Genomic DNA, 13,947 nt, shown 5'->3' on the forward strand with positions numbered 1-13,947 from the left:
CAGTGCTTTGAAATATGACATAAAAGGCACTGTATAAGTTAATCATGCACTTGAGCTTGAATGATCTGAAAATTTTAAATGATGGGAAAGGTTTATTCTAATCTTCAGTAATTGCTGTATCAGATCATTTATTCTTATATGTGTATGATGGTAATTATGTAATTTGTAGCTACCTAATGTCAGTCACTTTTACTTGATAACACATTTTAGAAGAAGTAAGAAAGTATTTTTAATATTCATTTTGTTAATCATACACAAATAAACCCAATTTATGAATACTTTAGAGGCTCTTTCAGATTAAAATTTAATCTGGACATCAAAAAAGCAATGACACTCTCCCAGTAACTTTAATCTAATACATAAGCATGCTACAAGATTTAAAAAAAGATGACATTATTATCTATAAATGGTAATTTAATTGAGTAGTGTAAACAAAAAGATGAAAATGACATACATAAATACTGTTATATTCAAATTTTCTGCTAGATAGACATTTTAAGATACTCTCACTAGTGTACATTTTGTACAAAAGTAACTTATTAAAATTACTAAACACTAAACACTTGAAAGAAACTAAAATCAGTGCATGTAGGTTTGCCAACTGATTTTAGATTGCAAATGTTATTTTAACTTAACAACAGCCAAAATATGTGAACAGATTACCTTTTCATTAAAATCTAATTATAATAACAAATATTAATCACTACAACTTTTGCAAACATTTTCTTGCCGTAGTTCTTCATTCAATTTATACATGGTTATTTTTCAGAGGATGTGCACAAAATTTAGTGGAGTAACAAAATTCTCTAAAACTTTAGGAATATAAAAAGTTATGAGAAATAAAAACAGCCAGCCACTTTCAAATAAACAGGACTGTAAGAGACTATACAGCACATATGTAATGAACCAGATGTTATCAGCAAAAAAAGTCAGTATAACACAGTATCCTGGCCAGCAGTTTAAAAATGCATTCACTTTCCAAAAGGTCTTATCATTAACTTAAAAAGGCTGTTACAAAATACGAAGTTTGCGCATATAGAGCAATAAGAGGTAAACATACAAGATTTAAATTCAGTCCATTGCCTTTTACACTGTTAGGCTTGATTACATGACATAAAGAAATGTCATGGCATTATGTCGCCATCATGTTGCTGATGGAATACATTGAATGGTATGTGATAATTCAGAAGTAGTCAGTGCAAAATACCATACACTAATTTATTTGCATATCCGATTTATGCTAACATTAGTATAGCCTGATAAGGCAGCATTGCAAATAATTAAACTAAAACAGACTGTTTTAAAACTTTAATATTAAATTATAACTGAAACAAAATACCATGACTTAGTTGAAAGCCAGATAAAGACTTTTCAAAATTTAATGAAACCTAGACCACATGGTCTCTTGTGAAAAATCTGTGAAATGCCACAATATTCTACTTTCCTTGAAATACTTTTGTAACAATATTAGAGTACAATTGTGCTCACTGATTCAAGAGTCAATGTCTCACTGCAGGTCAAAGAAAGGGAGTTCCTTGAATAAGATTCATCATGTAATGTTTTAGTGATATTTCTTTATGCAGAGAGTCTTGGTGCTTAGGAGCTACAGGTTTCAAAATGACAATTTGAAGGACACTTTTCTTTCTGTTTTGTTGGCCAGAAGAAAGAAGATGAAGAAATTTAGAAAGACTTTAAATAATGCTGGTTTAAAAACAGAGGTGATGCTCAATGTATAAATGTGATCATGCATGAAAATAGTTACCAGCAAATGGAAAAATGGTTAGCAAAGGGCTAATACTCTGTGATAACGCTTAAAGATCTTTTGCCACTTGTTACTTCCTGGGAAAGGTGAAAGTTGATATATTGGTAACATTACAAGAAAATCTTTTTATCTTTGGGTGGAAATCAAAGGGAAGAACTGAAGTGGTAAATACACTGTTAAACGTTTAACTTCCGTGCCTCATTTTTATTTTCTTATCCTGACTGAATGTCCTTAAAGTGCATGGGAAACAAAAAGCAAAACTAGTGCAAGTATATTGGGATGGTAACTGGGAGGAATTGGCATGTTCACGAATAGGTGAGGGAAACCAGAAGCAGGAAGCTTGAAGAATTCTTGTAGGACAGATAACTTTGTGACTCTCAAGGAACATCAAAAGATTAACATTAAAAGAAAAATCACTTACCCAATCCTCAAAACACCTGAAAACTTGCAACCACTAACTTTTGCTGGTGGACTAGAAATTATGGGGGCTTTGGCAATGCCCAAGGTAAAAATAAAATTGCCATTTAACTTGCTTTCTAGCTCATCTGAGTGGAATTTCCATGAATGAATACAAGTAAGAAAAAGTGATGGAACAAGAGGGCAAACATACTGGACAGACTGCAAGAACTCACTTGATATGCGCAGCTCTTAATGGTGAGAAAAGAATGACAGGCTAGAAGAAAGTTGTAAATTGATTGTTTATCAATGACTGGCATGTCTTGTAAACATTTCTGTTTTGAAAAAAGAACTGAATTTTTAAATGTCATTTGTTTTTAAAATTATACTTGGTTTTCTGCATTAGAAAACTACATGCAAGGACAATATTAATAAAATAGTTTGAGCTAGACAATAGCAATGTACAAATGTTTCTTCATGGTTCAAGAAGAACAGAGAACTTTGAAAGATGCCAAGAACAGAATAGATCCAGGGACATTTACACTACCTAACAGTTAAGATAAACTGGCAATTCAGAACAAAAACCTTTATAAATACTTAAAAATTTTGTTGAACATTTTCATGAGTGAGAATTTTGAAAATATTCATAACTTAAAAGTGACAGGGATTATCATGAGAACTTGAATTAATAAGCTGTTATCACAAGCAGTAGTGCTTTGCATAGATGTAATATAAAAATTGTTTAAATGTTTATTTTTATTGAATAATACCTGTAGTTCCCTGCCCAGGCATGCAGAATGAGAAATGAATTAATATTGCATAACCATTAAGTGTTTATATAAAGCCAATTTAATAGAATAATCATGCATATTTTTAATCTATCAAGCCAGCCATAGCAGAATGCATCTGCAATAAAGAGCACTATAGTGATGTTAGCTTGTAAACTGATAATCCTCCCATTAGACTCTGGGCAGGAAACTCACCACTACATCCTACATCACCAGATGATGGGAATTTATACCTGGGAGCTCTGTTGCTCCCCAGTTTTGCCTTGTGCACTTCTGAGTTCTTGCACAGATCCCATATCTGCAGAAAATAATCAAAAGCATTTCATATTGAGCAGTTACTCACCAAATATCTTACAATATCTGTAGATTTTTAATTTAACAAGTGCTTTTTATAGTATGTTAACCTTAGTATGAAGCAGTTTGCTTTACATCAATGTCAATCATGCATCAGGTATCATGCTTAAATAGAGCAGAAGGGAAACTCATTCTGCTTTCTATCAAGACTAGATTGTGATTCAGAATCAAGCTCAACTTTCAATACAATTTTATCATCCCAAAGAAAAATAGGTAAGGTCTGGTATAAAATCTCACTGTAAAACATTGCCTGACAAAATGATTCAAAAATTAATGGAATGAAATAAAGGAGTCAAAATTTTATAATTATGTTCATTATATTTAAACAAATGTAATTGCCAAAGGAACATAATTGGACAGAAAGTCATTAAAATAGGGACCATTAAATTTAAGAAATAATTAAAAACGTGCTACGTTGTTTGATATTACTATCAAACTCAAGGGACACGTGAAGTTATACTTCAAATAATTTGAAATAAAGTAAGCAATTTCCAAATAGACTGATTTAAATAAATATATTGTTAATTGGTTGCAACAAATTATTACTGCACCAAATTAGGAATGTAAAATACCAGTTCACTTAATCATACAGCATAGAGACAAGCCCTTCAGCCCAACTTACCCATATAACTGTGTTGCCCAGAGTTTTAGTTTCACCTGCTTTTGTTCAGCCCATAGACTGCTAATTCCCTCCATTTCATGTACTTATCTACATGGCTTTTAAATATAGCTAATGTACCCACCTTAATCACTACTTGTGGCAGCACAGCCAAATATATACCACCCTTTGTATGAAGAAGCTATCCTGATATCTCTTTTAAACCTTTTGCTTCTGATCTTAAACCTCTTGTTTTTAACAACCCCCTCAATAGGAAAATTCAATATGCTTCATCCTAATGATCTTATATACTTGTTATCAGGTCACCCCTCAATCTCCTATGTTGAGGTCTATGCAACCTCTCCTTGTGACTCAGGCCCCCAGGTCCAGAAACATCTTGGTAAGTCTTTTCTGCTAAACTGTGAACTAATGGAATCTATTTACTTTTAACAAATGGGTCCAGCTTCTCACAAACACCGTTATATCTTATGTTATTGTAAACCATCATAGTATTTATAACACTCTGCAAATCAGAATATTTGAGTTTTAATCTCTTTGCAACTTTTATACTTAAATTGTTCATTTTAAGCCATGGATGATGTCTATTAAAAAGTACTATGTACTATTACCAAAAATATTACCAGACTTTAAGGCTCAGTAATTCATTAGAACCTGAGCAATTAGTTTGAAGTGCCTACATTCATATTCCACTTCTAAAACTACCCAGGAAACCTTTCAGGAAAAAATATCAAGACGCAACATCCAATACTGTGTACGTAATAGTTGGACCTGCAATGTACTGTGAATGGCACGTAAACCAAACTATGCTGCAATTATATTGTGCTTGCTGTTGACATGGAATGGAAAGACAACATAAATGATACTAATGAAGGCGAATACAATCAAGACTCACCACTACACAAGGAAATAAATGTAAATGGATAATCTTCATTACTTGTAGTTGCAAAAACATGCAAAAGCAAAATGTTTGTGTATCTGTAATCTGTTAATGTGTACTAGATTATTTGATGCAAGATTAAAATAGTCAGTAACTGATTAACACACTGAAAAATGAATCAGCCATGTGGGGAGAGGGAATGAGGACAGGGGAACATGCACAACATTACAACTTCATTTGTTTATACAAGCAAGATTAACCTTTTATTAAATCAACATTACAATACACAGATCATATGCAGCCTCCAAAGCCAATCTTTGTTTCTTTCTACACAAATACATAACTTCAGTATCAAGTTTACTGAAACAAAGAGACAAAAGCTATAATCTTTTAGAACCAGCTCTTATCAAAAAAGAAGCAGCTCTCTGATGGGTGCAATACTTGAAATTTAAATATTGATTAAACAGGACAAGATTTTCACTTTAGATTAAACAAACTGTCTCTGTTATGCTATAACATTTGAAACAGAAAGAAAACAGTTTTCCTCTTATAACTAAATCCAGTTACTGATTTTTTGACAAACTTATTTTAACTGAAATATTTCAATGAACGTTTGATAGTTATTTATTTTTTTAACAAAAACTATGACAGCCTGTGATACAACTCATATATTAAATTGGTTGTCTCATTGAAACAAACATGCAGTTCAGATGTTGATCACTGACAATATCATTAAATATTAAAGTAACTATACTTTAACTCTTTAAATTAATTTAGAAATTAATCTTTTCAATAGTATATTCTATACAGATCATTATGCTAAGGACACTGTTTCATTATTTTAACATATCTACTTTGCAATATTCTTTAGAGGAAATTTTAAGTTTTTTTAGTAATTGCAACATAACATTAATACTGAAATAAATTTAGTTTTCATATTCATTGTTTTATAACAATACGCTACAATAAATTTAACTTGCTGATTTTAGTGCATCAGCTGAGAGATTGGTATGAATTTGTTATTGGCTCTCATTTCTCCATTTAATAGTTTAACAAATTCTAAATTGCACAGTGTATTTTACAGTAAACCAAGTAATCATTAGTTAATGCCACATACTTTTATATCCTATGTTGCCATCTTAATTATTCTTTCATTTATATTTTGACATTTTGAACTGAGTCAGCTTGCCCATTGCAAGGCTAATTGAATGAAATCAGAGACGTTAAAAAAAAGTTATGACCACAAACTTCAGACATAGATGCAAGGTTGTAATTACTTTGAATGTTATTTGAACAGAGCGGGTTCCAAGCATAAAAGGAAATGATTACAACTAGATAATTGCTCAGTATAAAAGTCATAATATCCAGTTTCATGAAAGGTTTGCCTATATTTAATAATGAGATTCAAACTGTGAAACCAAACTGAAACAACGATAAGCAATTTGGCAAATAACCACTGTGAACAATTGCAACTCGCACTTTCTTTCTAGTTTTTAAGTGTATGGTTGCTGAGGTGAATAATGTTGGGATTGATTTGAAGTTACTGAACATCCAAACCAGCATCAAGTACAAAACAATGAAACAAAAAGTAAAACGTTGTTCACTCCATTTCCTTCTAACAATCAAACCTTCTGTAATTTGTGATAGTTTGTGAAATTACACCAAACAAACTCATGTAACTTCAGGGTGGCTTTTTACACACAAGTTTTCAATGCCATGAGAATGATAAAAATTCATTTAACAATTGTACCATGTTTCTCATCACTCCCAAAATTCTGAAAGCTGAGATATGGAGCAACTTAATAGCTATGTGAGTATGTTTACCACATTTTTGCTACATGGTTTTCTTACAACGTACTTTATAGTCATTTAGGTTAGAGATAGGGAGAGATATCTTGATATTTGGAGTTTTGCTATCTCAGATGTCCATGAATGCTAAGGTGTTCAGTATAGTCAATAAATTTTATATATATATATATATATATATATATATATATATATATATATATATATATATATGATATAGGAATTGAGCAAGTGACTAAAAGGTTGAGATACATCAGGTTTGATTTTCCTGGATTGCAAATACAAAACAAATTATTTTTGGAAGATGCCGTATTTTCATGCATCAAAATATGCAAGAAAATACCAATTTTTAAAAATATTAGTAAGCATAAAACATTCTCTCAATTAAAGTGAACAACAAAATTTCTGCTGCCAAGGTTGTTTTCAAATTCAATAAGTTTTACTTCCTCTATACAGGAAAGTTAGGGAACATGAGTATTTGGAAGTGTTCATAGAATATTAAAGTTTGAAATCTAATTACTTTTATTCATGGAATATGGTTATCACTGACATTTACCATCTTACAAACGTAAGCTGCTATTTAGTCCATTGCACCTTGCAGTTTTATTTTCTACAGGAAGTATTTTATAATAGGTTGTATAATAATATAAAGTTTCAGTTTCATTGCTGGCCATTATGCTTGATTTAAACACAATGTATGAAATCTAAAATTTTAAGGATTACAAAAAAATGGCTGGTTTTCTGCTTCCATGTTACATGTTTAGAAGTTTACTCAATTCTCTTCTGTCTGCTCCTCTGGGGTTTCTGTAATTCTCCAGTAAAAGTAAGCTCTCTCTTTTCCATCGGCCCAATTGTTATACTCCTTGTAAAAAAAAATCAAAGTTTCACTCTACTGCCCAATGGCAGCCCAATTGAAATTAATAATTTATCACGAATGGGACCATGTGGCACGGGGCATTTGTGTATTTTAATTTCTGAAACCATCAAATATAGCTTCACTTAATGGCCATGTTTTGTAAGACAAGTCAGAAAAATAACATGGAATATAAAAATCTTGGTAGTAGAGAAATTTTTGAAGTTCTGTAGAGCCAAATGAACACCCTGTTTCTCCATCCACAACAACTCTTCTTTATCAGAATGCATTTAAATTTGAACTTTCGATCTTTTATACATCTAAGAAATAATTAAGAAAATGCTTAACACCAGCTGTAATCATTATTGTACTTCGATCTTGTGTTCAAAAGTTAGATAAACTTTCTTCAAAAAATTGATGCTTTTATAGTAGATTGTGATTAAAAAGGATCATTAAGTCCCAATGGTTCAAAACATAAATTAAATTGTTAATGGAAGTATGATTATGTGCTAAGATTTCAACAGATACCTTATAAATGAAATGAATGGACACAATTTTGGACAAATATCTGAGGTCTAATTTATCAATATATCAAATGAGGAGATAAATACATGACAAGAAATGGACTAATTATATCTCTATTTAACAAAATGCCTCAAATTTTATTCCTTTCCCAACTAATATTACACAGTAAATGTTAATTTGTCTAGGAGCTCACTGGTAATTCCCTAGCTGTCCCTTAATAATGTCAGTTAAACACATCCATATTCATACCATACAGTCTGTTTGTCTTCTGACATTACTGAGGGGGAAACAGAAACATTCAGATTTTCTTCACTAGAGGGGGATATATCACTGATAAGAAGAGAATTTAATCCACTACTCTCCTGATTCTCAAATTTAAACAGTTCATCAGTGGATTTTGAAAGAATAATACCTTGATTTTCCTCTGGGGGCTGTTCTGTTTTAATTGGTGACACCAAAGTGATATCAATTGGGTGTGCTTTGGGTTTTTGAGGCAGCATACTGATAGGATTGGTGGATAAACTGGATGAAGAAAGGTGAACACTAGAAAAGGAAACCATTTCATTTGGGTTAGGTTCCCCTGTTATCGTTCCAGATACAATACCCAGCCCAAGAGATGAAGCTGATTTTGAAGTGATTTGGTCTTTCACACTATTTGAAGAAGCACTAGAGACACTTTTGGTGTTTACAAGATTTAAGTCATGATCCAGTGACTGACTTTTGCCATACGGTTGAATTAATCGTGATTTCTGCACATTAGATTCTTTTTGAATATGGTACGCAACATGGTGAGGGAAATGAGCTTGGTGGCAATAATTTACTTGGTACTCACTGGGTAATGTCTGAGTGCTTGTTAGCACTTTCCCTGGAGATGGATCTATCGACACAGGTGCTCTACTATCTCTTGACATGAATTCATGGATGCTTGTTCTTCGACTTGAACCTTCTGCTGTAGAAATCACGTGACTTGCACGGGGTAGAGTAGAAGTGGTATAGTCTATTTGGGATGATCGGTGTGGCACAGTTGGTAATTTGCAGGTAGACAAAGTCTTTCCTTGGTTTAAAAACGTTGTATCTTCTGAGATGCTTGTAATACATATATGGTCTGGATTTCGAGGATTTGGCTTTACATACTGCCCAGGCTTATGTAACTTGCTACTGAAAGAGTTGCTCTCTCCTCCTCTAGGTGATTTGACAGCAGCACTATTATTGGTAAGATTGTGATTCAACTTCTCAGTTTCAATTAGTTCTGGTAGATCTGTGGTGCTAGTGGAAACATTCTCGCAACCTTCAGATTGTATCTGCACAAAAAATTAGAATAACTGAATGTTATTAAATATTATGACATGCTACTATGATTATCTCTTCAATTACAGAATATCTTTCTGTAACTACATTCAACATATTTTTCAAATATGCTGCAAATGTGGGAACCCAAGTTATTTCAATATATAGCATGATAAACAGAATAGCACATTGACATCTGAACAGGATGGAATAGCTGCAAGTACACCAACAATCAATTCAAACTGCTGAAGAGTTGAAATGGCACTTGCAAGTTGTTTTAAATAGTGAATTTCGTTGGATTTGCTCTGGACTTCTTTACTGCACTTCTTTTCTAATGACAGCTGCCCCAGTGAAGTTCATACAATGTGCTTTTCTCCCTTCCAGCATACCCGCCACCATTATAATTAAAATGCCAATATTAACATTGAATGGCAGGAAGTAACTATAATTATCAATAAGCAAACAATAACTTTCCTCAAGATAATTGTATACAAACTAGTTAGCTATTGATCGTTTGAATGAAAAGTTTTATAAAAAATTCAGTAACTGACTATACTAAGCATTCTTAACATAACTATTAAGAAGGATAAGGACCGAGAATAAAAAAGTTGCTACGTTTTGTAATATTATAAAAGTTACACTTCAAGTCAAGTCAAGTCACTTTTACTGTCATTTCGACCATAACTGCTGGTACAGTGCATAGTAAAAATGAGACAACGTTTTTCAGGACCATGGTGTTTGTTACATGACACAGTACAAAAAACTAGACTGAACTATGTAATAAAAAAAACTGAGAAAGCTACACTAGAATACAGACCTACACAGGACTGCATAAAGTGCACAAAAAAAGTGCAGGCATTTACAATAAATAATAAACAGGACAGTAGGGCAAGGTGTCAGTCCAGGCTTCGGGTATTGAGGAGTCTGATAGCTTGGGGGAAGAAACTGTTACATAGTCTGGTCGTGAGAGCCTGAATGCTTCGGAGCCTTTTCCCAGATGGCAGGAGGGAGAAGAGATTGTATGAGGGGTGCATGGGGTCTTTCATAATGCTGTTTCCTTTGCATATGCAGTGTGTAGTGTAAATGTCCGTGATGGCTGGAAGAGAGACCCTGATGATCTTCTCAGCTGACCACACTATCCGCTGTAGGGTCTTGCGATCTGAGATGGTGCAATTTCTGAACCAGGCAGTGATGCAGCTGCTCAGGATGCTCTCAATACAACCTCTGTAGAATGTGATGAGGATGGGGGGGGGGGGGTGGGAGATGGAATTTCCTCAGCCTTCACAGACAGTAGAGACGCTGCTGGGCTTTCTTTGCTATGGAGCTGGTGTTGAGGGACCAGGTGAGATTCTCCGTCAGGTGAACAGCAAGAAATTTGGTGCTCTTTACGATCTCTACCGAGCAGCCGTCGATGTTCAGCGGGGAGTGGTTGCTCCGTGCCCTCCTGAAGTCAACAACCATCTCTTTTGTTTTGTTCACATTAAGAGACAGGTTGTTGGCTCTGCACCAGTCCGTTAGCTGCTGCACCTCCTCTCTGTAAGCTGACTCGTCGTTCTTGCTGATGAGACCCACCACGGTCGTGTCATCGGCGAACTTGATGATATGGTTCAAGCTGTGTGTTGCAGCACAGTTGTGGGTCAGCAGAGTGAACAGCAGTGGACTGAGCATGAAACCCTGGGGAGCCCCTGTGCTCAGTGTGATGGTGTTAGAGATGCTGCTCCCAATCCGGACTGACTGAGGTCTCCCAGTCAGGAAGTCTAGGATCCAGTTGCAGAGGAAGGTGTTCAGGCCCAGTAGGCTCAGCTTTCCAATCAGTTTCTGAGGGATGATTGTGTTGAATGCTGAACTGAAGTCTATGAACAACATCTGAACGTATGTGTCTTTTTTGTCCAGGTGGGTTAGGGCCAGGTGGAGGGTGGTGGCAATGGCATCATCTGTTGAGCAGTTGGGATGGTACACAAACTGTAGGGGGTCCAGTGAGGGGGGCTGCAGGGTCTTGATATGCCTCATGACAAGCCTCTCGAAACACTTCATGATGATGGATGTAAGTGCAATGGGACGGTCGTCATTTAGGCAGGACAATGAAGACTTATTCTGCACGGGGACGATGGTGGCGGCCTTGAAACACGTTGGAATGGTGGCGCTGCTCAGGGAGATGTTGAAGATGTCAGTGAGAGCATCTGCTAGCTGGTCTGCACATCCGCTGAGCACTCTACCAGGGATGTTGTCTGGTCCAGCAGCCTTTCGTGGGTTGACCCTGCACAGGGTTCTTCTCACGTCGGCCGTGGTGAGACACAGCACCTGGTCATTTGTAGGAGGGGTGGACTTCCTCGCCGCCACGTCATTTTCCGCCTCAAACCAGGCGTAGAAGTTATTCAGCACATCTGGGAGGAAGGCATCACCTGCACAGTCAGGTGATGTTGTCTTGTAATTGGTGATGTCCTGGATGCCCTTCCACATGTGCCGCATGTCGCCGCTGTCCTGGAAGTGGCTGTGGATTAGCTGGGCGTGTGCACGCTTTGCCCCTCTGATGGCTCGGGACAGTTTGGCCCTTGCTGTTGTTAGAGCTGCCTTGTCGCCTGCTCTGAAGGTGGAGTCGTGGGACCTCAGCAGCGCACACACCTCTGCGGTCATCCATGGCTTCTGGTTGGCACGTATAGTGATGGTCTTGGACAGAGTAACGTCATCAATGCACTTGCTGATGTAGCTGGTCACTGATGCTGTGTACTCCTCTAAGCTGGTAAAGTCGCCATCGGTTGCAGCCTCCCTGAACATGTGCCAGTCAGTGTGCTCAAAGCAGTCTTGAAGAGCAGAGATGGCTCCTGCTGGCCAGGTCTTCACCTGCTTCTGAACTGGTCTGGAGTGCCTGATGAGTGGTCTGTATGTTGGGATTAGCATAACAGAGATGTGGTCTGAGTATCCGAGGTGGGGGCGGGGCTCTGCTCGGTATGCGTCGGGGATGGTTGTTTAAACCAGGTCCAACGCGTTATTCCCCCTCGTTGCGAAGTCCACATACTGATGGAATTTGGGGAGCACTGACTTAAGGTTCGCGTGGTTAAAATCACTTAGATATATGATTATGGAATCTCAGGGGAAGATATAAAGATAGAAAATGCTAAATATATTTAGCAGATCAGATGAATATGAAGTGAGAAAATACTAATATTTCAAGCCTATGGCCCAATGAAAGTTCATCTTTCTCAGAATCAGACAATATCACTAATATGTTACGAAATTTGCTGTTTTGCAACAGTAATACAGTGTAACAATGTTTTGAAACATTGCCCATTTCTTTTTCTGCAGACAATTCCTAACCAACTGAATACTTTTAGCATTTTTTGTTATTAATTCAGATTTCCAGCACCTACAGTATTTTGCTTTGGGGTTGCCAAGGATCATCTATTTGCTTCAAAAGAACATGACCATTTAAACAATTTTTATTCAGTTCTAAATTATAAGAACAAGTTTGATAAAATTGGCTTGTATTCTCTTGAGTATGGAAGGCTGTGAATAGATTCTTTCTTTTCTTTTTCAATCTTTTTATTATTATTATTATTATTAACATCAACAAAATAAAATTGATACATAGATAATGGGATTACAAACATACACATTTCAACTGAACATGAAAGAATACATAAGCAATAGTTACAGTATAAATGTGTATTCCCAAATCATGGACGATACAAGTACAAATAAACAAGGTAAACCTAGGTATATCATAATATATATTTAAAAAAAAACAGAAAAAAGAAAAAGAAAAAAATTTATGCAAAAAAACCTAATCTAATAATCTATTAACTAATAAGGGGAAAAAAACGAAAAAGGAAAAAAGAGAAAAAGAAAAATGGAAAAAAAAGGGCTGTTTATAATATCTCACAAAAATACAAAATCATCAGTGTTGTCAACTCCGATCCTCTCAACATATATAAAATCAAAACTGGAAAAACAAATAGGCTTGGAACAGGGTCATATTACATCATATGAAAATATTGAAAAAATGGTCTCCATATCTTTTCAAATTTAATAGAAGTATCAAATACAACACTTCTAATTTTTTCTAAATTTAGACATAACATAGTTTGAGAAAACCAATGAAATACGGTAGGAGGATTAATTTCTTTCCAATTCAACAAAATAGATCTTCTAGCCATTAATGTAAGAAATGCAATCATTCGACAAGCAGAAGAGGATAAATGGAGTGAGTCCATCATTGGTAAACTGAAAATTGCAGTAATAGGATGAGGTTGTAAATCAATGTTCAATACCGTAGAAATAATATCAAAAATGTCTTTCCAATATTTTTTCAAAAGCGAACACGACCAGAACATATGAGTTAAAGACGCTATCTCAGAATGACATCTGTCACAAATAGGATTTATATAGGAATAAACATGAGCCAATTTATCCTTGGACATATGAGCCCTATGCACAACCTTAAACTGTATTAATGAATGTTTAGCACATATAGATGATGAATTAACTAATTGAAGAATTTTATTCCAATTCTCAATAGGGATAGTAAGGTTAAGTTCTCTTTCCCAATCATTTTTAATCTTATCGAAGGGCTCTGAACGTATCTTCATCATTATATTGTAAAGTTTTGATATTAGCCCTTTCTGTGAAGGATTTAGTTCAAACAAATTCTCCAAAATACCTGAAGACACAAAATTTGGAAAA

The 13,947-nt window shown here is 35.1% G+C and overlaps 1 protein-coding gene across 18 annotated transcripts in view; it reads right to left on the bottom strand.

The window, feature by feature from the left end:
• Nucleotides 1-287: 287 nt before the first annotated feature.
• Nucleotides 288-13,947, bottom strand: part of LOC140730487 (girdin-like) — a 282,300-nt gene continuing 268,640 nt past the window's right edge. For 13 of the 18 annotated variants that reach the window (XM_073050988.1, XM_073050990.1, XM_073050989.1 and 10 more), the window contains 3 exons: nt 8,813-9,281; nt 3,180-3,244; nt 288-1,644 (listed from right to left, as the gene is read on the bottom strand). In XM_073050988.1, the coding sequence (XP_072907089.1) occupies nt 1,597-1,644; nt 3,180-3,244; nt 8,813-9,281 (582 nt within the window). In that variant the 3' untranslated portion in view covers nt 288-1,596. Of the gene's footprint in view, nt 1,645-3,141; nt 3,245-6,798; nt 7,465-7,519; nt 9,282-13,947 lie in introns of those variants that run through there. The other 5 variants (XM_073050975.1, XM_073050977.1, XM_073050976.1 and 2 more) reach the window with 3 other exon arrangements.

Source organism: Hemitrygon akajei, chromosome 7 (genome assembly GCF_048418815.1).
Source record: "Hemitrygon akajei chromosome 7, sHemAka1.3, whole genome shotgun sequence".
Lineage (NCBI taxonomy): Eukaryota > Metazoa > Chordata > Chondrichthyes > Myliobatiformes > Dasyatidae > Hemitrygon > Hemitrygon akajei.